The 23421-nt window shown below is 39.2% G+C and overlaps 1 protein-coding gene across 1 annotated transcript in view; it reads left to right on the top strand.

Moving 5' to 3' along the window:
* DGKH (diacylglycerol kinase eta) overlaps positions 1 to 23421 on the top strand; it is a 152894-nt gene that overhangs the window by 71498 nt on the left and 57975 nt on the right. Inside the window, 2 exon segments of the mRNA XM_042868338.1 lie at positions 6785 to 6895; positions 9006 to 9086. Of these exon segments, the coding sequence (XP_042724272.1) occupies positions 6785 to 6895; positions 9006 to 9086 (192 nt within the window).

Below are 23421 nucleotides of genomic sequence, written 5' to 3'. Positions count from 1 at the left end.
CTTCAACAGCAGCTAAAGTTTGTTCTCTGATTTTCAGCCTGATATTGTTTATAACTAAGATACTTTTTTTTTTATTATTTTTTTAATTCTTAGTGTAGTTATTCATCCTGGCATGGCAATATCCTGTTAATTTTTTGATACATTCTCCAACCACTGTTTTTAAATCAGTTTGCTAATTCAACTTCACCTTGTTTCCAATATATTCTTACTATGGCAGTTTATCCACAATTTGATGTTGGTTCATTTTTTATTGCCAAATAGAGGAATCTGAAAGTCAGATTTTTGTTTAGCTTGACAGTAATGGAAAATCTGTGTCCTCAACATAGGCTGGAAGGGAACATGGGGGAAAAACAAGTTTGAGGAACTGCATGAGCTGTATGATTGCTTTCATTTGTATTAGTTTCACTTAGGCTAGAATCCATTCACATAAAGGAGCCCCAGAAATACGTTATATAAAATAACTTTGGAAGAACATCCTGTTTTGTTATTACACAAAAATTGTGTTGCTTAATCACAGACTAGTCTTGCGGTAGGAAGAGGGGGGAGTGTGACCAGCTTTCCTTCTGAGCTTGTGGAGAAATGGTTTCTCAAAGGTATCCAGACATTCTGTTGAGATAACTCGTCAACAATGTCAAGTTGACCATATGCAACTTGACACTTTTGTGATTTCTCAGCCACTGATTGCATTTGCTTGATCAGTTGTTAGCGTTCAGTTCTTGATGATGCTTATTTTATCAAGATACTCTTGAAATTAAAGCTGTGTTTTGTAGTCAATACGATTATATTAGTTTTCAATTTCATTTTTACTTTGGTCATTTTTAGTTGTATATACTCTTAGCCATTACGTAGTTCTAGGTTTGGTTCTAAATTTCATATGTGAGACTGTATGATAGGGAATCCTCAATAAAATCAAAATCCTCAATAAAAATGCAACCTCGAGCTGAGCGGCTGATTAAGTTTTTATTCTCTGTGGATAAATTTTCTCTTTATTTTGACATAATTAATGAAATATGTGTCAGGATAAATGACAGTAATAGAAGCTGCTGTGCTGAGATTGTCAGGAAAACCAAAAGCCTAGAATAATCAGGTCATAATTTAAATCAAAATTAAGAGTCTCATTGCCAAGTTTTGGTAATAATAAAAGTCATTTTTGATCTACTGAACACTTGGAATATTTTAAGGGGCTCTGAGTAAATCGGAGCTGTGAGTCTTTACCTTGCAACATAATGATTGTTATATCTGCCTGCAGCCAAACCTGTGCAGACTGTGAAAGTGTACCTCCATGATACTGAAAGGGAGAGGGATGATTTCATTTCTGTACCTAACTTTGAGAGGTCATATAAATGGGAAGTGCCACAGGAGGATAATAAACAAATGCTGTCTTTTGAAATTTTTTTTTTCCTTTAATATTCTGGTCTGTCAACAACCCAAATACTAATTTTTTTTTTTGTAAATGGAGGTTTAGATACGCTTTCAAATGCAAACATCAGACTTCAAAGCAAAAGAGATGCTTTCAGTGTGGCAGGAAGGATAGATCCTTATAAATTTTTACTGTGGAGTCAGACCATATTCCATCTTCAACAGTGATATAGGAAAGTCTGTAGGAGCAGCATGCAAGTTTGTCCCTTTGGTGACCCATTCTCCTGGTACTTTCCCACAAAATATTAAAAGGGACTCTATGAAGGTGTTGTTTTTGACTTTATACAGTTCTTTTTTTTTAATAATTGCTGACACTGTCTGCCTCTGCAGTCCCCTCTGACAGCAAGTTTCATACCTGCTTATTATCTTTGTTAAGCTGGTCTTTATTTGTCACCTTTCACAATGACACCCAGCATTTAGTTGGCATTTATGGCTGTGGTTGAACACTGAACTGAGGATTTTAGAGAACTATCAACTATGACTTGAAGAAGTCTTTTCTCCACTCAAAGTTCATGTGAGAATGTTAGTGAGGATCAGATTATTCTTCCCTAATCAAGTAATCTTATACTGACTTGGACTGAAGGTTATCTTCTACACGTTAGACCACCTGTTCAGTTTTAAAACTTTAAGATCTTTACCATTTACGTGAAATTTAACCACAGATCTTCAGATTTTTCTGTGTGGTCCTTCTTTGGGTCAATGAAGTTGAACAGACTTGGTCCTAGTCCTCATTCCGTGGGAATCCTATTGTTAAGACTTTTTCCAGCAAAAAGTGAATTATAAGTCATACTTGTGCTTCCTATTGCTTTAGGTCCATAAAAATCCCCTTTTTTCAATTCCATTCTGTTACTTTCTTCAGTAATCTTTATTGGGATGCCTTGTTCTGAAAACACAAGTCAACTGGATCTTCGTTTACCCACATGCTTCCATGCCACTCTGAGTTCCTGCCAGTAATAAGGCAATATTTTCCTTTGCAAAAGCTCATTGATTTTTCCCCCCAGATATGTGTGGGCTCAGCAATATTATTCTTCCACTTGGACTCTTCTATGTTACCAGCAATGGAATTTACTATTAGTAGTCCTTTCAGGATCTTCAGAACTCAAGGGTCAGTGCCATCTGAGGCACATGACTTGGTGATTCAGCAGGTCCAGTATTTCCTATGCAATGTTGATGTAGCTACTGTGATGTTAGAAAGAGGTGTTGTGTGAGAAGCCGACTCATCATCTTCATCAGTAATGATGGATGCCAACAATTTGCTGAATTTCTTTGCTGTGATCTTCCCTTTCTTTAGTGCTCTTTTCATGCCTCTGTTGGAAAATGATCCTGGCAACTGCTTGGCTGCCTTTCATCTCTCAAAGTATTTAAAGGATGTTTTGGTCTCAGCGTGTGCATCTGTTGCAAGGTGATCTTAAAATTCTTCTTCATCCTCTTAATTTCCTGTTTACATTTAATCTGCCTTGTTTTATGGCCTTTCCGGTTCTCTTTTTCATTCTGTTCATTTTCAGGCATTTCCTGATGTTGTCTTCTGCAGTCTCCTGACACATTCTGAATAGCACATGCCGTTACATACACTAAAACAAGGGCAGAGTTTTATGCTTAATTATTCAGTGTTTTCACTTGCAGTTGCCAGTAAAATGCAACAGAAAGTTCACTGTTAGTTACTATAGACAGTTCACTATTTTTAAGTTCAAAATGTTTTCTCCTTTCATAGGATCTTTCTTGAAGGAACAGAATTACAAATTTTGATTTTGGCACAAATGTAGGACATCACAAAATGAGTGAATCAGGAGTAAGGCGGTGTAGTTGAGTCTCTTTGAAACAAAACCAGTTGTTTCTGAATATTCAAATATTAGATATGGAAGATTTAAAAATCTGCTGATATGAAAGAAGATGCCTCAAAGTCTTTTCAAGATCTAGATGTGCACAAATCCCATTTATTATTATCATTCAGATTACTGTGATGCAGAGTTGCATCCCGCGTTCTTGAATTGTTGACTATAAATTTAAACCTTCTTAGCTGTATAAAATGTAATATGATAATTACATTTCTTTAGGAAAATACGCAACTGTGGAGTGCTGTGATGTGATTGTAATGCTGTGCATCATTTTTCCAATTGTTAATGGCTGAAGTAGTAGAGATTGTTAGCTGTTAATTCGGCCTTGCATTGAAGCATGTCCAAGCTCATTGGTAACTAAGGGAAACCGTACTGTGATGTCGTTCATATTAACTGTGAGCCTTTGTTGTACTCATTAACCGTGTGCCTTTATTATAGCTGCATACCTCCGGAGGGATGTTGTATTACTGGGTTGTACAAATGGCTGAATGAGGAAGCCGGAGACTGGCAAGCAGATGAGCAGTGATTCTCTAAATGTGATAAGTAGTATAGAACTGTGGGATGTGCATCTTTTTGTCTCTTCTACATTGCAGTAGGCAAGCAGTTAATGTAATTGGCAACGATTATTGCTTATGCTTCAGATTTAATGTCCAGCTGAGATTAATTAGAAGAAGGTTTCTCAGAACAGTGGGATCTTGGAGCACTGCTCCACCTGCAATTGTGAGAGAGAAGGTACTGAATGCTTTCTTCTGATGTAGCTATATCCTGATGAATGTTTTTAAAAAACTTTACATGACCTGGCTGTACGTATTCAAATTCAGTGCCCTGGGAGGTCCCATCCAGTCTTAAATTCCTGTAAGTGTTGTGGCTTTTATGTAGATGCAGGAAAGCCTTATTAGCAGATTAACTAACGACTCAGTCAGCAGCTGGGGGTTTTCTGCACATTTTAAAAGCTAAATAAAGTTAATTAAAGATACTGGGCCAAAGCTTTAGGCTCAAATTTGGAGTCTGCAGCTGTGGAATTGGCTATTTGACATGCTTAAGTTTCAGTCCAGGATACATATTTGTGGTAAAATGTAGACTTCAGATGTATGTTTCATGAGGTGCTTACATTCCTCAGGGAAATATTTATCAATCTGGTATTTTTCTAGCATTTCAATACAAAAATACATTCTACAGAGCCTGCACGGTTATTTGATTGTGATGAGTTAATTTCAAGGGGCTAAATGCAAAATGGATTTAATGTAGAAACTCTTGGTTTGAATTTAGGGATAGAAGTGTTCTAAGAGATGAATAGAAATAAGGAGAAATGGGCATTTCTCTTTATTTTTTACACCTTTCGTAAGTGCAAAAATGGCATGAAAGAATAAATTTCATTTTTAGCAAGTAATAAATCAAGGTCTAAAGAGGTTTAATATTCTTTGACCAGATTTTAAAAATTCCTGATAGTATGCAATGTAATATTTATGTTCTGATTTTCTTAGAATGTTTAGTGTGTTTCAGTGAACACGGATTTCCTTCCATTTGGGAAGCTTTTTCCCTAAAACGGTACTTACTATGCAGGTGAATTATTGTTTCCCTTGACAAACACGGAAGCCATCTAATCCCATCCTGTGTGATAACTGGAAATTTCAAGGAGCACTGCAAAACTCAAGTGCTGCATGGCTACACTAAACAGCTTTGAATATGTGCTTGCAACTGGATGCTTGCTAACTGATTAAATCTATTTATGTCATGTAAAAATAGCTTATCTTTGGGCCTGGTCAGAAAATTGCAGGCAGTATGAAGTTGTGAGTGTCAAGCATGCTTTCCATTCCTTTGCAGTTGGGAATTGCTACTCTTTAGCTTGAAAGGAATGGCTGACAGGATGCCATGTTCTGAACCACTGACATGTAAATGCAGCAAAACTTTCATCCACAGTATCTCCTCTGAGAGGACTGCCTTTTAGAGAGCGTTAATTCAATTGCTTTGTGGTCATAGGGCTGTATTCAGAGTTTATTGCATTAGAAATATCTAAATGAAGGGTGAGATGTTCATAGCAATGATGCCTCTCATTCAAAGGAAATGGTAGGAGCGTTTCAGTGCTTTCTGGGTTTTCCGTATTTTTATTAACTTGCATTGAAGTTTAGGGCAATTTTATACATCATATCGGACAAAAATGTTTATGAACTTTAAATCAGGTCAGATTAAGCCTCGAAAAGTCTAGAATAACTTCAGATGATATTTATATCATGTTGTCTAGAAATTGTATTACAAGATTTGCATTGCATTTCTGCAGTACAAATGGGAAATCTTATGCATTAGAGACCATTTTGGAATATAATATCCAAATGCACTTACGATTTCTCATATTCTTTGCAAGCTTGAAAGCTGAAGAAAATGGATTGCAGGATTCATGCCATTAACTAGCTGTGTGGTGTCATTTTGTCTGATTGAGTGGAGAATTATGTCATCAGGTTGATGAATCTCACACATGGTGGCTAAAGCTGTGTGCGCATCTAAAATGCAGTAATTTGCACTTTCTGAATTTCAAGGCATGGGCTGTACATATGCAGGGTTCAGTTTGGAATGGAATGGTTTGGATCTGAAGCACAAGTCTTATGAGGAGCGGCTGAGGGAGCTGGGATTGATCAGCTTGGAGAAGAGAAGGCTCAGGGAGACCTCACTGCACTCTACAACTGCCTGAAGGGAGGCTGGAATGAGGAGGAGTTTGGCCTCTTCTCCCAAACAACAAACAGGATTCCAAGGAAACGGCCACAAGTTGTATCAGAGGAGGTTTAGGCTAGACTTGAGGAAGAACTTTTTCTCTCGAAGTGGTCAGGCACTGGAATGGCTGCCCAGGGAGGTGGTGGAGTCGCCATTCCTGGCAGTGTTCAAGAGGCGCCTGGATGCGGAGCTACGAGATATGGTTTAGTGCTTGTGGTAGCAGTGGTGATGGAAGGACTATTGGACTAGATCCTGTAGGTCCTTTCCAACCTTGTGATTCTGTGATTCTGTAATTGTATTTGTACGCTGGGTGCGTGCTGAAGACCTTAGTTCAGCAAGGTACTTGGAGTCATGCACAACTTGCATAATTGCTATGCTTGAACGAGACACTTTTAAGCACCTTGTTGAATTATGGCTCATGTGGTGATCGTTTCTCTGCTCAGTGGAATCAAACTCTGGCACTGGAAATGACCTCACGTAGGTTGGTTTTAGCATTTGTCTGCGTTGTGCCACCACCAGTTGGCTCTTGCTTTAATTTGTGGTTTTGTAGCTATCCAAACACTTGAATTGTGTTGTGGTGATCTTCACAACAATTATATGCCGCTTGATTGCCTTTCTGTTTTTCATGCAAAATTAGCATTGTTGAAAAAATAGCTGTGCTTTTTGGTTGCCCATAGAGTTAGTCTCAATTTAATGTGAATAGTTAGAAATCTATACAATATTTGTAACATAAATAATAGAAAAAAAACCTAATAACTTTGATCTATATGCTTAGCTATTTAGGTATGTACTTACCTTGTCTACTGTATTTTAATATTTTTCAGACAAGTATAAAAGAAGGATTACTACTGAAGCAAACCAGTTCTTTTCAGAGGTGGAAAAAGCGTTACTTCAAGCTTCGAGGTCGTACCCTTTACTATGCTAAGGATTCGAAGGTAATTCAGTGATACTAGCATCTAATGCCATGTACTTCAATTTTGCTTAGGTTTATAATTAGAATATCAATAATTTAATGATTTATTAGTGATTGTTTCAGTAATAGTAGTATTGTGCATAAGGAGCGGTATGCTCAATTAGCTTTGATTAAGGAAGACATGATATGTCGTGATTTTTATATTTGGAAGTCAAGTTTATCACTGTTCTTTTAACTTCTTGGGTTATTCAAACCAACTATTAATTCATCTTCTGCAGTTGTTCTTAGAGGGTGGTTGGTCTCAAACAAATCCATGACTTCAAAAAAAGTAAAAATCGAATAATGCTTAGAAGCTATCTCATAAACTGCGTTAAAGCTCTTCAGTTTTGATGTCCATATTGCTCTTAAAGGGGTCAAAGTGGTTACACAAAATTGAAATAGGAAGTTTTACTGCCAGAACTTATTTATGTGGGGAAAAGGTGTTTCCTATCAATTGAAATTTGTAGTGGAAAATTCTGGGGTGGGCAGAGAGGAATGCTTCTGTCCTGTCTTGAAGGCATTTCCTTTCTCCACCTCATGACTGGAATGAGAGCATTTTGCCTTGCTGAAGAGGCTCAGATCGTGCTGTTCCATAGCAACGGTCATTACTTTTTCTGTATCCTGTGGTGTTGCAGCATCTGACTGGAGATGTAGGTGACGTGCTTCAGGTCTCCATCAACTTCTCTAGCCAATCCTCTTAATAATATTCTATAACTGAGGCACTAAAACCTCTCTTCCTATGACTCTTGACTATGGGTACATACTACACACTTGTACGGCTGTGATGAATCAAGGAAGATGTAGTCTCTGCAGGGAGTCTAGCACTGAAGTACATGTGCTATTACACTTTTCTGCATTTGTTGCTACCCCAAGCAGTTTGTAAGTCTTAAAAAGCACCACAGATATGAGCTGTGAAAATGGCAGTGTTATCTGTGTCATAAAGATGAGAAAAGGAGGAGCAATGAGTAGGCAGTTGCATGAATACCCTGCAGCACTGACTCCCCAAACTTGCTAAGTCTCATCAAAAACTGATTGCGTGCTGGATCATAGAGTAAGCAATTATTTTATTTCTACTTCCTATAGCATAAAAGAGAAAGAGTGGGATATGATTAAAAAAGAGCAAGGCGATTCTGTTAGTCACAGAATCACAGATTTACTTAGGTTGGAGGGGACCTTAGAGATATCTAGCTCCAGTCCCCTGCCATGGACAGGATGGCCACCCATCATCTCAGGCTGCCCAGGGCCCCATCCAACCTGGTCTTCAGTGTCTCCAGGAATGGGGCATCCAGAACCTCTCTGGGCAGCCTGTGCCAGCACCTCACCGCTCTCCGACTAAAAAATTTCTTCCTATCATCTAACTTAAATCTCCCCTCTTTTAGTTAAAGCCATTCCCCTTTTTCCTATCAGTATCAGACCATGTAAAAAATTAATTTCCCCCTTCAAGTACTGAAAGGCTGCATTGAGGTCTCCTCAGATCTTTCTCTTCTCCAAGCTAAACAATCCCAACTCCCTCAGTCTTTCTCCACAGGGAAAGTGGTCCAGCCTTCTGATCATTTTCATGGCCTTTCTCTGGAGGATCACATTCCTCCTGTACTGGACCCCCAGGCCTGGATGCAGTACTCCAGATGGGGCCACACAAGGGCTGAGTAGAAGGGGATAATCCCCTCCCTTGCTGGCCACCCCTCTTTTTGATGCAGCCCAGGAAACTGTTGGCCTTTCAAGCTGCAGATATGCACTGCTGACTCATGTCCAGCTTTTTGTCCATCAAGACAAGTCCTTCTCGTCATGGCTGTTCTCAATGACTTCTTCTCCCAGCCTGTACTCATATCTGGAGCTGCCTCAAACCTAAGTGCAGTATGCATTTTGGGAGTCACTGTTTTGTGTTCTCTTAGTTAGCAAATAGAAACGTATTTGGTGGTGAGGTAGGAAGTTCTGTCACCTCAATAGTGTTTTCTGTGTTTTCTTTTTCGCTTTTATTTTGTTTTTATCTTCCAGCTGGAGTGGACATGAGGAAATGAAAGCAAAGAGTGTAAGCATGCTTCACATTGGACCCAGGCTATATTTAACATTTCTGTGTTCTTTTCCATTCACAGTCTCTAATATTTGATGAAGTTGACCTGTCTGATGCCAGCGTAGCTGAGTCAAGCACAAAAAATGTCAACAACAGCTTCACGGTATGGAACCATTATAATATTGGTCTTGAAAGCTGCAGATAGAACATTATCAGTAAAACAGTAATCCTCTGAATACCTTCTCATTGTCCTCTGTTTGGAAATGAAATGTCCTTTATTTGAAAATGACATATTTCATCAGCTATTGATAGCTTTGCAGATGAATTTTTTAAATGGAATTTGGAAGGTTAGATATCTATCTATTAGGTAACATTTACATCAAAAGATGCTGGTACAATGCATTAAAAATTTATCAAGCTTTGATATTAGTACTTTTGGTTCTATCCTGTAGTTTGTCTTTGAAGTGGCGTGGTAGATTGATTCAAATGTAATTATGTTATTGCTTTAATTTCCCGTAATATTTTTGCTATTCTGTCATATTGAAGTCTATTCTATAATTTTTTTCACTACTGATCATATCCTTATTTTAACAATTTCTAAGTTACGTGAAAAAAATGGCCTCACAACTGTACCTTGAATCTGATAGTGGTATAAGAAATAAGAGTCTTCATAAATCCCCAGTTTTGTAAGTTCACAAGTGTGATCTGAACAGAGGTCTTGCCATCTATTGTTTAAGTGCATGTCTGGAATTAAATGAAAATGTTGGACACGCTTTCTATGCTGGGAAGGTAAATTCTTTGAACAAGAAAAAGCAATGGGGAAGCAAATTATAGCAGTAACTGCAGCAGTATAATTTCTCTTAAACTACATATCCCTACATATCCCTTATTCTCTATTAAAAAGCAGATTTTCTTTTTTCCTGAGGATTTGTATTATCACAGATGGTCGGTGCTGTCAGTATTATAATTCAAGGTGGTCCAGTGCAGGGCTCCTCGAAGATTTGTCAGCTCTTCCTTGTGCTAGTACTTACCAGACAGCCACTGACACATTCAGAGAACTTAAAAGATGTGTTCACATCAGCCTGGGCAGCCCAGCGTGTTACAGAATCATAGAACTGTTTGAGATGGAGGGAACCTTTAAAGGCCATCTAGTCCAACTTCCCTGCAATGAACAGGGACATCTACACCTTGATCGGGTTGCTCAGAGCCCCATCCAGCCTGACCTGGAGTGTTTCCAGGGACAGGGCATCCATCACCTCCCTGGACAGAGAGAGGACATTCTGAAATCCAGACAAAACTGTTATGTCAGTATAAGTTTCTTTGCTGAAAATTAAAAAGATTAATTTAATGTTAATTAAAAAGCTTAATTTGACTGAAGGTCTCTGATGAGGGGTGATGGTGTGATGTATTAGCTCACCTTGCAAAAAGGTCCTTCTCACTGCTGGGAAGCTGCTTCTGTCTGTCCCCTGTACAGAATTACAGCTGTCAGGCAGGTATCAGGAAAGCTGAGGAATCAGGAGATGTGCAAAGATCATGAATTGACAATCCCAATAACTATGACTGTAACTTGTTATTCAGGAATACTCAACACGTAAGACTCAGCATCCCCTGATGTTCTAAACTTCACTCACTGTAGTTTCTTCAATGGGAAAAAGAAGTCTGTGGCATTGAAGTTATTGCATCACAAAATTCTTCTTGGTGAAATTTTGACAGAGTGAGGTGTTATGATTTTGGCTTTTTTTTCCTTGCTGTTTCTTAAAGCAAGTGTTTGGTGTTTCAATTTCAAGTTGTGTCCTTTAAATCCATCCACTGTTCACCAAAGTCATGCTTTGTAACTAGCATCAAGGTTTCTGGGGAAGACTGCGGTGAAAAAGAAATCTTGGGGCCTACAGCTTGAACAAAGTCAGAAGCCAATTTATTTTCATGTCCTGGGTAATTTGGAGCAAACTGTGCTTTCTCTAAGGAGTGCTAAAATTCATTTTGAAAAATAACTGGTGTGTTGAATTCAGGACTGAAGTGCCATCTGACTCGACTGTGAAATATGGTAATAGTCATCATCTCACTTAATCTTCTGGCTTCTTCCTTTGTGTTTGCTGAACTTGGTCCCCCAGCAACATGACTTAGTAAAGTAAGATGCCTCTGGCCTTGCCTACACTTAGTTTTGAGGGGGAGGTGGTGGTACTTTCCTGCAGTTCTCCTTACAAATAAAAATAAACATTTTGTTCTTCTGTCTTTAAAAGCATAATCTGACCTTTCTTAAAGTTCCTTTTCCTTTACTTTCTGTTTTACAAGTGTTATGTCACTTAGTGATGTTGTAAGTGATCTCTTAGCATTTTTTTGGAGGGTGTTAAAAAAGTAAAAAAAATAATCCTGAGCTCTTGCCTTCTGTAGTTAATGTATTCCTTCTTTTTCTTTGGCCTAATAGCAGATATAGACTTCATTAGAGGGGATATGGTTGGACTAGGTGATCTTGTAGGTCCTTTCCAACCTTGTAATTCTGTGATTCTACAATTAATATCCACCATAGGATGTACAGTGGTATTTAAAGAAAAACACACTTTTAAGAAATATACTTTAAGCTGCTACTCCACATCTTGTGGAAGCTACTGTTTTGCCTTCTTTTGCCCCTTCCAATTTGTGTATTTGGGGACAGAAGTGTCAAGATTTTCCATGCTCTTTTTTGGATAAAACTCAAGTCCTAAAATTAGTAATTGAACACACATTTAAGATTGAGTTTATTTGTGATGTGCGTGCTTGTAGAATATTTTATGTAACTAAATATCAGTGTTTATTCACCAGAATTACTTTTCCTTTCTTGCTACAAACAAATTGAAGCTGAGGGGAATGTTAAGGTAAATAAATAGATCCTAATGAAAATCAGGAGCTACTAAACTTAAAACAGCCTATCTTTTTCAATTACTTTTTCTTTATTACTTTTTTCTTTATATTTTTCAGTGAACAGCTAAATCATTTCCAGCAAATTGTTCCTAGTGAGCAAGAGTGTGTTAGGGTAGCTTCTAATAGATTACATGCATTTTATATTTCTATCTGCCCTTACACACAGAGGAAATGATTTCCTATGGCTTCAGCAGGCTTTAAATCAGACCCTTATGGCTGGATTCTTTTCACTTGCACGTTAGTCCATAGGAAGGGAGAAACCCAGCTGAAGAAGTTGATTCAGCCCATCAGAGATTTACATTGCCTGCCCCATCAGCCACATAGGAGTCTACTGGGGCTTGTGCTCTACCTGTGCCTACAATTTGGTGGGATCAGTGTATGCTGAGTCCTTACTGATGTTTTTGAGTGCTCTGCTGAACGTTTTATCCACTTTGCTTTGCCTCTGCCTCGATGGATTGTTTATCTTCTCTCTGCACATCCTGAGGAGTGTAGCTGCACAACATGTTGCCTCTTGGGAGCACTATTAGGATGAATCAGCGTCCCCTATTATTGCATGAGAACAAATGGGGCAATGACCAGTTTTGCCCAGAGCTGCAATTCCTCACATGTCTTGGTTTGTAGGGATGGCAGATGAATTGCTAATATTTCAAGTGCCTTTAGGAAAGTATTTTCACTGCTCACTAAACAAGACTGAGACTGAATGAGACTAAATAATGGTCTCCAGTGTGCAAGCATGGAGTCTTAGGCAAGTGCAATGTTAGTGGTATACTTATGTTCTAGTAGGCATGAGAAATTGGATTTTTTTTAACTAAATAATGATTCTTGAACAGGTTCATTCAAATAATGAAATTCTTTGGGGCAAGAAAGGCAATTATGAAACACCTTAGAATCACAAAATGGCTTGGGTTGGAACGAACCTTAAAGACCATGCAGTTGCAACCCTCTGGCAGGGCCTCCACCCACCAGCTCAGACTGCCCAGGGACCCATCTAACCTGCCCTTGAATGCCTCCAGAGTTGGGGCAACCACAGGTTCTTTGGGCAGCCTGAACCAGTGCCTCATCATTCTTTGACCAAGTAATTTCTTCCTAAATAGGTCTCGACAGGCTAATTTTTGGACTAGGTATCTACATTTGTCCTGCTTTTTATGGTGAGGAACTTTTAAAGTACATCAACAAGAAAAAATCTATAGATGTTGACCATGATGCCTTTCAATGGCTGAGCCACATTCATGATTTAAATGCCCTTTGTAATTATAAATCCAACTTAGTTTCTCATAAAATGTGCAGACATTCTGTGGCTGCATCTGTATTAAGTTCATCCGAATTAATGTTTAAAACATTTAATTATGCTCCTCTGTGATAAATATGATAGCAAATACTAGTTTCAGGGTAGAATTTCTAGCTTTGAGGTATTACAATGTACAGTAGCCTTTATGCATTTGTTTTAAGCAACTTCTAGTTCATATAAGAATTTTACATAGAACCATGGATGCTCAATTTCTTACTTATGTCTTATTTCTTTCTCATATTCTGAAAAGTGAAAATTCTGATTGGATTAAACTTTTATCAAATTGTGTCTAGCAGTAACAGAGGAAATAATTTCACTGTTTTTCTGGAAGGTGCCCTCTAGGAATATGGTAATTAATGCACCAGATAATACTTGAATTAGGGCTTCAGCTTGCCGTATCTTCAAATTGGGATTCAGTGATAGGTTTAGAGACCCTCAAATCTATGTGACAACAGTAAGATTGACAACCATTTAAAGAAGATTCCAGTATTTGCTCAATTAAATAAAGATTCCACTGATAATTAACTAAATCTCCAGTAGCTGTGATAGGAGCTTTGTCATCCAGGCAACTGAAAATGGAGACTCTGACTTCCAGCTTTCTGAATCAAATCTGTTGACTGAATATGCAGCTTCAGAGAATGGTCATCTTGAGGGAATGGAAGCTACAGTAGACAGATTGGCTGCCCTGGAAAGCCTATTGCAGTTCCTAGTAATCAGAAACTGGCTGGAAATGAAGATTTGTATTCCAGCCAATTACTTTGATTACGGTGATTCTGGGTATGCTTGCAGAAATGTCCGATATCTTTTTTCTTTTTCTTTCTGCTGTTTTCTTTGTTTTAGTAATGCTAAAGACCATATGGGAGTCTAATTTTCCACTCTGTGAAAAAATATTTCCTCAGGTAGAAACCTGGGCTTTAAGTATTCTCACCTAATGCTGTGCAAAGCCAATGGAAGCACATAAATGCTTCTTTGTTTTATTCTTTTTGTTGCCTCTTTTGGGGATTTGCCTGTTTTCCGAGATAAATAATCTTTATAAATATTCTTTTGTACTCTTACATTCTTGCTCTTCTTCTGGCTCTCTTTCTGTAGTGTCGTTTTGTAAATGAAGTGACCAGATTGACACTAAGGGTTCCAAGTGAATACAGGTCATAAACATTTGAGGTTGATAATGTTTTCTAAATTATACTCCCTTGCATTCCTGTTGGATTCCACATTCTGCCTGTTTGCTGCAGCAGCCACACATTATGCATTTTTTGTCCAGTGGGGACAACACCAAGGTCCTTTTTTTTCTGTTAATTTGATGCTCTCTGCAATTCAGATATACTTACTGGTTCTCTGTATTTCTCTTGTTTTTTTAAGAAGTTTCTCTATCAATTAGTGCTATTGTGTTCTTTGTATCTGTTGTAGTTTCCATGGAAATAAATAGGAGTCATTACTTTCAGAGCTATCTACATAGATTAGAGAGACCAAATAATCCATTGCAGCAACTCCATTGGCTGAAGTTAATCATATTTTCCTCTAGAATTCTGACTACCCTATCTGTATTTTTGACTGATCCTTCATCTTGACCATAGGTGTAAAGTTTACCAGTGTGTAAATTGCGTGGAACAAACTCAAAGTATAAACCAGTTCTACTCATCTTGGAATCTTCCTGTACACTTGCTGGTTTTAATGGGAGATTGCCCAGTTGTACTAGAAACTCAACCACTTTATTCATGACATTCAGCAGAATTTAAAGTTGAATATTATAACAGAGGTCTGAAGGCATATTGCTTTTTAGCAGTTTATTTCAGTGCTGCTTCTTCTGTCATCAGTCAGCTCTGTGCCCATTGTCGAGATTAGCTGCTTCTAATTGATTTTAGAAAATTAAATTTTAATATTAACTATGGGCTTTTAAAACAATGCGTTGCCAGACCTTTGCAATATGTTGAGTAGATGGTGTGAAAATTTCTTAGAGACTTGGACAGGTTTTGCTTCCTGTCTTATCACCCATACTGAGTTCCAAATGAGGCTTTTTTTCAGAGATGGGAAGCTTCAGGGAACTCTTTGGGGAACAGGAGAAAGGCTTAACTTTCCCTAAGTTGTATCAAGGGGAAATGCGAAGAGCATTTTCTCAAAGGAGTGTCAAACCTTTCACCTTGTCTCTAGGTTTGGGCACGGCAGGTACTGTCTTTTTGAATAACAGAGAAATAAGAGATAAACAGAGAAAGTCTCTGAGTTGGGCATAATTATCCTTGTTTCTTTTCCTATTTGGATAATATAGCACCATTTTGATTTTATTGTTGGAGATCGTTGCAAGTGATTAGCCCAAGGTTTAGGGTCATGGAATCATAGAATCTTAGAATAGTTTGGGTTGGAAGCTTTATTTATTTATAAAGTGCAGAAGTGCTTATGGATGACAGTGAAGTTATGTCTCTGATGCTGTCCTTATTGCTTACAAAACTCAATTTGCTGCAGCTCAGTCTCAATGAACATTAGATTGTTTCTTTGATAATAGCCTCAAGCCTCTTTCAGACAGTACTCTACCTCAGTAACTTTTTTAGGCTTTTTCTTCTGTCCAATGACCTAAAGGGTGTGTTGACCTTTTCTGTTCTTTCTACTGCCTCTCTTTTTCTTTTCTTTTTTTTTTTTTTGTTGTTGTTGTTATTGTAGTTGTTATTTTTGTGTAGTTAAGTGAAATCAACTCACAACTCGAATCACGAAGTGGTTCATATTGTAAGCAGCCTTTAAAGATTATCCAGTCCAGCTCCCCTGATGTGGGCAGAGACATCTTTCAATAGATCAATTCGATTAAAATTGCATCCAACATGACTTTGGACACTTCCAGTGATGGGACATGTTGTCCTTCCGGTTGACTTCCCTCAGTTGCTGTCATCGTCTGTTTGCTTCCTTTTCTGGATCTGGCTGGAGAGTTTCCATAGTAATGAGATTTAAGGTTACTGCTCTCAGTGCTTTTAAGATGTGAAGAATTGAATCAATTCTGTATTGCTGCCTTGATCTTAGCTAGATGGTTAACCTTTGAACTTCTCTCTGTAGGAATACTCTGGAGTACATCTATCTGAAATTTTATTTCTTTGTGAAAAACGTGTTTGGTAAGAATGAATCTGTGTTTGAAACATGTTTCTGCTTCTTGATAAACTTACCTAAACCACAGATTTCAAATAGTTTACACGTTAACCTTAGTAAATTCAGTCTTGTATGAATACTCCTTGGACTGCCTCAACTCAGAACCCCAGCACGGATGAGGCGGGCAGGGCTCTCTGGGTTCCTCTGTTCCATCCCCTGCCCCAGCAGGGGCACCCAGAGCAGGGTGCCCAGGACCATGTCCAGGTGGCTCTGGCAGATCCCCAAGGAGGAGATGCCATACTTCTGGGCATCCTGTGTCAGTGCTTTTCCTAATGCTGGGAACCATTGAAAAGAGCCTGGCTTCATCCTCATTGTATCCTCCCATGTCAGTTGCATAATAATTTAAAATAAATAGTAATAGTTGCATAACAGTTTCCTGGGTTTGGGCAAACTTACGTTTCCTTTGAGTTCAAGTTCAGTTACAACGTCTTAACAGCACACACTGGTGATGGGAGCTCAAGCACTTTTGAAGGTGCCTTTATTTAAAGTGCTTTTGCTTCAGCTGAATCCCCGTCCCAGCAACACTGCATTTTAAATGCTGCACTTGGTGTCATCAGAAGGGAAAGTGCACAGCACGGCTTCAAGACATGGATGGCACATGCAGACATTCGCCTATTGTGCCCCATTTGCAGTTTAGAGCAAGGTAAACAGAAGTCCTGCAGTAACATCCCTAAATATCTCAGATCCTCTTGATATCTCAGGGACGGGCAGAACGGCTGGAAACAGTTCAGGTTCCTGTGCTGTTGGCCTCCCCCATGTGACTCAGCCTTGAGTGGACTGCTATTTGGGTGGATTCAGCTTTTCCCCAGTTGTGAGCTATCTGCTGTTCTGTATAGATACTGATTAGCCTCTAAATGACAGAAGGCTTTTTGATGCTCCCAGCCTAAGCAATATTCAAACCACAGAAACAGAGGGAAAGTGCTTTTTATTCCATTTTGTTCAATTTTCTAGTCCATTTTTTTTTTTTCTGTATTCAGGCAGCTTAGAAACAAAACAAATACTGATATAGCAAATTAATTATGCTGTAGGAAAAAAAAAAAAAAAAAGGAGAGACAAAAGCAATTATTGTGCAGTTGCAATGCACTTAGATTCTTTCCTCCACTTAGCATTTGCTAATTTTCTCCCAGCCTCTGACAGTGACAAGAAGTAATGAAGCTGAGAGCTCTTTGGAAAGCTTTGGGTGTGACTTTCAAGTTTTAAACTCCTTATTTCTGAATGATGCACTGTCTCCCTTTCCCTGGAGTGTCTGGAAACGTTGAAGCTTTATATTTCATTATGAAAAAGCAATAAAGCATTTCAGCTATGAAGCTAAAATCCATAGATAAATCACTTGGGGTTGAACTATTACAATAAAGCTGAACAATTTTCAGAAGAGAAAAAATGGGGTCATTAAAATGTGAACATTGTGGTCTGTGTTGTATGTTTTGGTTCTGGTTGTGTTTACCTGGAGCTGGTTTTCCACAATTTTGATTTTAAGCAGAAGTTTTTCTTAAGTAGGTCAGGGAAATGCAAGTTTCATTTTCTTCCTTTAGTTTTCTAAGAGTTTTATTGTTATTATTACTATTATTGTTTTTGAAACACAACAAAATGACCAAATAAACTGAAGATTCCTTTTATTTCCTTCTCTGAACTCATAGTGTGACACCAGTGTAACGGGTGTGTCTGGAAAGCAAGCAGTGCTCCAGGAATTAGCGAAAGAGGATTGCCAGCTTTCATTCTTCCTGTAGTTTTGCACTTCACTGTTCTGTTTTATCTTTCTCTCTTTGCTTTAGAATTAAGTAAAACACCTGAAGAAACCTTAAAAATTATCCTTTGGTGCAGTTCCTGTATACAAAACAGTTTCATAAACAGTGCTGTTGGTGTAAACTGAATAAATTTCCTGCTTCTCCTGAGCAAATATCCTTAACTTTAAACAGCTGGATTATGTTTAAACAGGAATCTGGTATTACAGAAGAAGAAAATAGCTGCTCTTCTATTTTATGTAACTTTGCACCTAATGCCATTGAATGCGTAACTCAGTGTTTTCCTTTAAGCACTGAAGCCGTCTCATCTGCTGTTGTGTAATAAGCTTGTGAAGCAGGCATTAAGAGCACAGCATGCTGACATACAAATCAAAGCTTTATATATGAAATTTAAAGAAATGTGCAGACCTTGGATTATATAGAGTGGTTCCCAGTCTACAGCTTTATTGTTCTATGTTGCAGCTGGAGTTCTTGATATACCTGGATTCTGTTTTCACAGAATCACTGAATGGCTGAGCTTGGAAGAGAGCTCTGAAGGCCATCTGGTCCAACCCCCTTTCTTCAGCAGAGCCATGCAGAGCTGACTGTTGAGGACTGTGTCCAGATGGCTTTTTAATGTCTCCAAGAAGGGAAACTACACAACATCTCTGGGCAACCTGTGCCAATTCTTGTCAATTCTAGTCAAAAACACAGTTTGCTGATGTTTGGATGGATCCTTCTCTGCTCCAGTTTGTGCCCATTGTCTCATATCCTGATACTGGGTACCACTGAACAAAGCCTGGCTCTGTCATCTTAGCACCTTCCTTCAGGTCTTGATGGACGTTGATGAGATTCCTCTGAGTCTCTTCTTCTCCAGCTGAGCAGCTCCAGCTCTCTTGGCCTCTCTTGCAGGAGAGGTGCTCCAGGCCCTTCATCATCTCCATGGTCCTCTGTTGGACTCCTTCCAGCATGTTCAAGTCTCTCTTGTACTGAGAGTAGAGAGGAAGGATCATCTCTTTTGACCTGCTGGTGATACTCTACCTAATGCAGCCCAGCATTGTGCTGGATGCTTTGCTGCAAGGGCATGTTGCTGAATCATGGTTCTTTTCTGCAAAGCTGTTTTCCAGCTGGGCAGTCCCCAGCATATACTGATGCCAAAAGTTATTTATCCTCAGATGCAGGTTTTTGCACTCCTAGTCTGTGTGGTTCCCCATCAGTCCATTTCTGTCATTTGTCACAGTCCCTCTGGATGTCAGCCTTCTGGTACATTGGCCACTACTCTCAGTTTTCTGTCATCTACAAACTTGCTGAGGGTATACTATGCTCTATCATCTAGATCAGTAATTAAGATGTTAAACAGGACAGAACCCAGTACTTACCCCCTGTGGTGCATTGCTAGTTATTGGCCTCTAGCTAAACTCTGCGACACAGACAGAGACATTCATCCTGTTTACAGTCAGCTTCACTGTGTGTTTATCCAGCCCATACTTACAATCCTAACTTCATCAACTTCCATACGAGCAGCTTATGGGATAGTGCCTAAAGCCTTACTGAGGTCAAGTTGGAGAATTACCAAATCATCTTTCTCCTCATCCACCAAGACAATCATTTCATCATATAAGGTTGTCAGGTTTGTCAAGCATGACTTCCTTTTGGTGAATGCGTATTTGCTAGTCTTTGTCACCTGCTTGTCCTTCACCTGCCTGGATGGGTTTTTTTTTGCGGGGGGATGTGCTCCTATTCATTTTTGCTGGGGATGTGGTCAAGCAAAGCCACCTAAATTACTTGGGCTAGATTATTCTGCAAAATGAAGCTGGTGAAGCTATCCATGTTTGTCCTGCCTTTTGGTTATGGTGTGGGAGATGCTGCATGGCATCTTTTCTTTCCCCTCCTAGGATTTCTAACTGTGGGGTCTGAAACCACACAGTTACTTGTGAGATTGGGAACAATTAAAATAGGAGAAGACCAGCAAAAAGAGGGAAGCAACTTTTTTTAGTGGAATAGAGAGATAATTGATCTGATTACAAATTCTGTATTGTACTTAAGCAAATATAATAGCCATTCATTACTCACCTTGCTTTTAAATGCTCAGCTCTTTCTGTTTGGTAATTTGTACTTTTGCCTGGCTTGGCTCATCTCATAAAATAATACTGACAATTCGCTGTAAAGTACCTACTACACATTTGGTATGTAGCACTGTATCATTAATTTAGTATCCTTAACCCAAAGGAATTGAAAGTTGGGCAGAAAGCTGCCCAACTGTTATCATTGGGATGTTTGCAGACAAGCTGTTGTAGATTGACATGCATCAATAACCCTAGCAGCCTACCCCTAGCACCGAAGACAGAGATGCATTTTTTCATCCTACAAGGCCCATGTGAATGTGACATGGTCCTTATTTCTATGAGGACAGGGAAATCATAATCATAGAATCATAGAATGGCCTGGGTTGAAAAGGACCACAATGATCATCTAGTTCCAACTCCCCTGCTATGTGCAGGGTCGCCAACCACCAGACCAGGCTGCCCAGAACCACATCCAGCCTGGCCTTGAATGCCTCCAGGGATAGAGAATGAAGATGATCAGGGGACTGGAGCACCTCCCCTATGAAGATAGGCTGAGAAAGCTGGGCTTGTTCAGCCTAGAGAAAAGAAGGCTGTGGGGTGACCTCACTGCAGCATTTCAATACTGAAAGGGACCCTACAAATAGGAGGGAAATCAACTCTTTGAAAGGGTTAACAACTGCAGAACAAGGGGAAATGGTTTTAAGTTGAGGGAAGGGAGATTTAGGTTGGATGTCAGGGGGCAACTCTTTACAGAGAGTGGTGATGTGCTGGAACAGGCTGCCCAGAGAGGTTGTGGATGCCCTGTTCATCCCTGGAGGTGTTCAAGGCCAGATTGGATGGGACCCTGGGCAGCCTGGTCTAGTATTAAATGGGGAGGTTGGTGGCCCTGCCTGTGGCAGGGGGGTTGGAGACTCATAATACTTGAGGTTCCTTCCAACCCTGGCCATTCTGTGATTCCTGTGATTCTGTGATATGGGGCATCCACAACCTCCTTGGGCAACCTGTTCCAGTGCATCACCACCCTCTGTATGAAAAACTTCCTCCTAATATCTAACCTAAACCTCCCCTGTCTCAGTTTAAAACCACTCCCCCTCACCCTATCACGATGCACCCTCACAAACAATCATACCCCCTCCTGTTTATCTGCTCCCTTCAAGTACTGGAAGGTCACAATGAGGTCTCCCTGGAGCCTTCTCTTTTCCAAGCTAAACAAAGTCAGCTCCTCACAGGAGAAATGGAGGGGCAGACAGTGAGCAGGAAGGAATCATTGTCCTGACACAGTGGTATTTCCCAGAACTCACTCCCCAACAGTTTGTAGGACAGAGAAGTCACAAAGCAATCATTCTCTTACGTTCAGGCATTAGGTGCTGTCCTTGAGTGGAAAGGTGTGGGTGTGCCCTCTTGGTTAAATTGCCTTCTCTTCATTAGTTCCAGAAATATATTTTTAATATATCTGTTCGAAGAAGAGCAAAACTATTCCCCCACCTGCTTCTTCTTCTAAGTGATGTTTCTACATTACCAAGCCCATTCAAGACCTGTTATAGAAAGTGCTATTAGTCTAATGCTTGATAATAGTTCAGAGCAGCACAAGGTGCTGTAATGCAAATATCATGTTGCAGGAAGGAGGGTACTTTGCAATTGCTGCCGAGATGCGGACCATTATTTTCTTGATTAGGAAATGTAATGTGTGCATTTTCTTTGAATTGCTGTTTTGGCTTGGTTTTTGGATAGCAGATTACAGTGTTGTTCAGCACTTGTGAAATACTAGTTTTCCCAAATAATTAATGCACTTTTTAAAGGTGAATTTGTGACTTCAAGGACATTCACACATGCACAAATAAAACGTAAGGACTTGTTTTTTAAAAATATAGTTATAATGAGAAGGGAAGCAGAGGAGGTGTATTCCAGAAGATCCACAAGAGTTGCCGTTTTACTGCGCTGTTGACAGCAGTGATTTTGTAATATGGCACTCCTGTTTTCTTTTTGAAAACATAGAAGTATTCCAGACAGTGCTCCATATCAGTATTAATTGATGTATCTATCAGTAAGTAATGTAGTCCTTATTCTAAGAATACTTACTTAGAACACCCTTACGTTAATTTATATTTGACTGATCTTTCTTTGACTTGATGGTAAGATGAAGAGTTATTGTTTGGAAGAGAAATTAAGTGTCTTAACTCGTGCATGTGCAAGGGAGATGTTTATAGCAGTCTCTTTGTTCTGTGTGGCAGTAATGAATTCAAAGCTGTGTTGCCTGCCTAAATTAGCCCGCTCTTTGTAGTGTATAGGACTTTCATATAAAAGCACCCACAACTGTAGCCGCCAAACTGTGGGACCTGTGTTTTCTGAAATACTGCTGATATGAAAAATTTTAAAGTTTTGGAAATGTGCTCTGTCTGAACTCTGGTTCTATATGATTTCCTGCAGGTCTTAAATCATAGAATCATAGAATGGCCTGGAATATAATCATAGAAAGGGACCTTAAAGATCATCTAATTTCAATCCCCTGCTATGTGCAGGGTTGCCAATCACCAGACCAGGCAGCCCAGAGCCACATCCAGCCTGGCCTTGAATGCCTGCAGGGATGGGGCATCCACAGCCTCCTTGGGCAACCTGTTCCAGTGCATCACCACCCTCTGAGTGCAAAACTTCCTCCTACTATTTAACCTAAACCTCCTCTGTCTCAGTTTAAAACCATTCCCCCTTGTCCTATCACTGTCCACCCTCATAAACAGTCATTCCCCAAATATAAGCCCATGGGGTTGAAGACATATAAGAGTGTTATTGGTGAAGTTATCCCTCTTGAGAGCAAAAGGTTATTTCAAATCTGCAGTGAATTTAATGGTAACTTTATTTCTTTTTGAGTGTTGAGCTTTTTCCCTATAAGTGGTCTTTGAAGTAAAAGTTGCAGAAATGGTGCAGAACTTGTCATTTTCATCAATACAATTTCTAGTTGTGTGTATATATGTATGAGCATGCATACTTTTTTTAGAAGCCAAATTATCTTTGTTTCATTATGTCAGAAAATCCAAATTTATGGCAAGTCCTGTATGGTTACAGTCTGAGAAATGTCCTCTTCATCTGCCCTTTATTCCCAGTGAAAAAAACCCTTATTTTTCTGAACAGAACAGTAATGTTGTCACAACAGTGGGCCATTTTTCTTTCTATACAGACATTCTTTATTCCTTCTGATATTTTGGGATTTGTATTGTTTCCCTTTGGCTTTTCAGACTGTACACCCTCTTTCTTTCCCTATACCTTCTGCATTAAACATCTTTTTTAATCCCACTACTTCAATTTCATTACTTTACAATATACTGAAGAATCTGGCTTTGGTAATTTTCTCTCCCCAAACCAGGAATGACTTCTTCCTGGCTACCTGACAAGGGTGAAAATTTT

The sequence above is a fragment of the Lagopus leucura genome, unplaced genomic scaffold (genome assembly GCF_019238085.1).
Source record: "Lagopus leucura isolate 7727_CA_CO unplaced genomic scaffold, USGS_WTPT01 Super-Scaffold_100001, whole genome shotgun sequence".
Lineage (NCBI taxonomy): Eukaryota > Metazoa > Chordata > Aves > Galliformes > Phasianidae > Lagopus > Lagopus leucura.
This window is presented reverse-complemented; position numbering and strand designations above follow the sequence as displayed.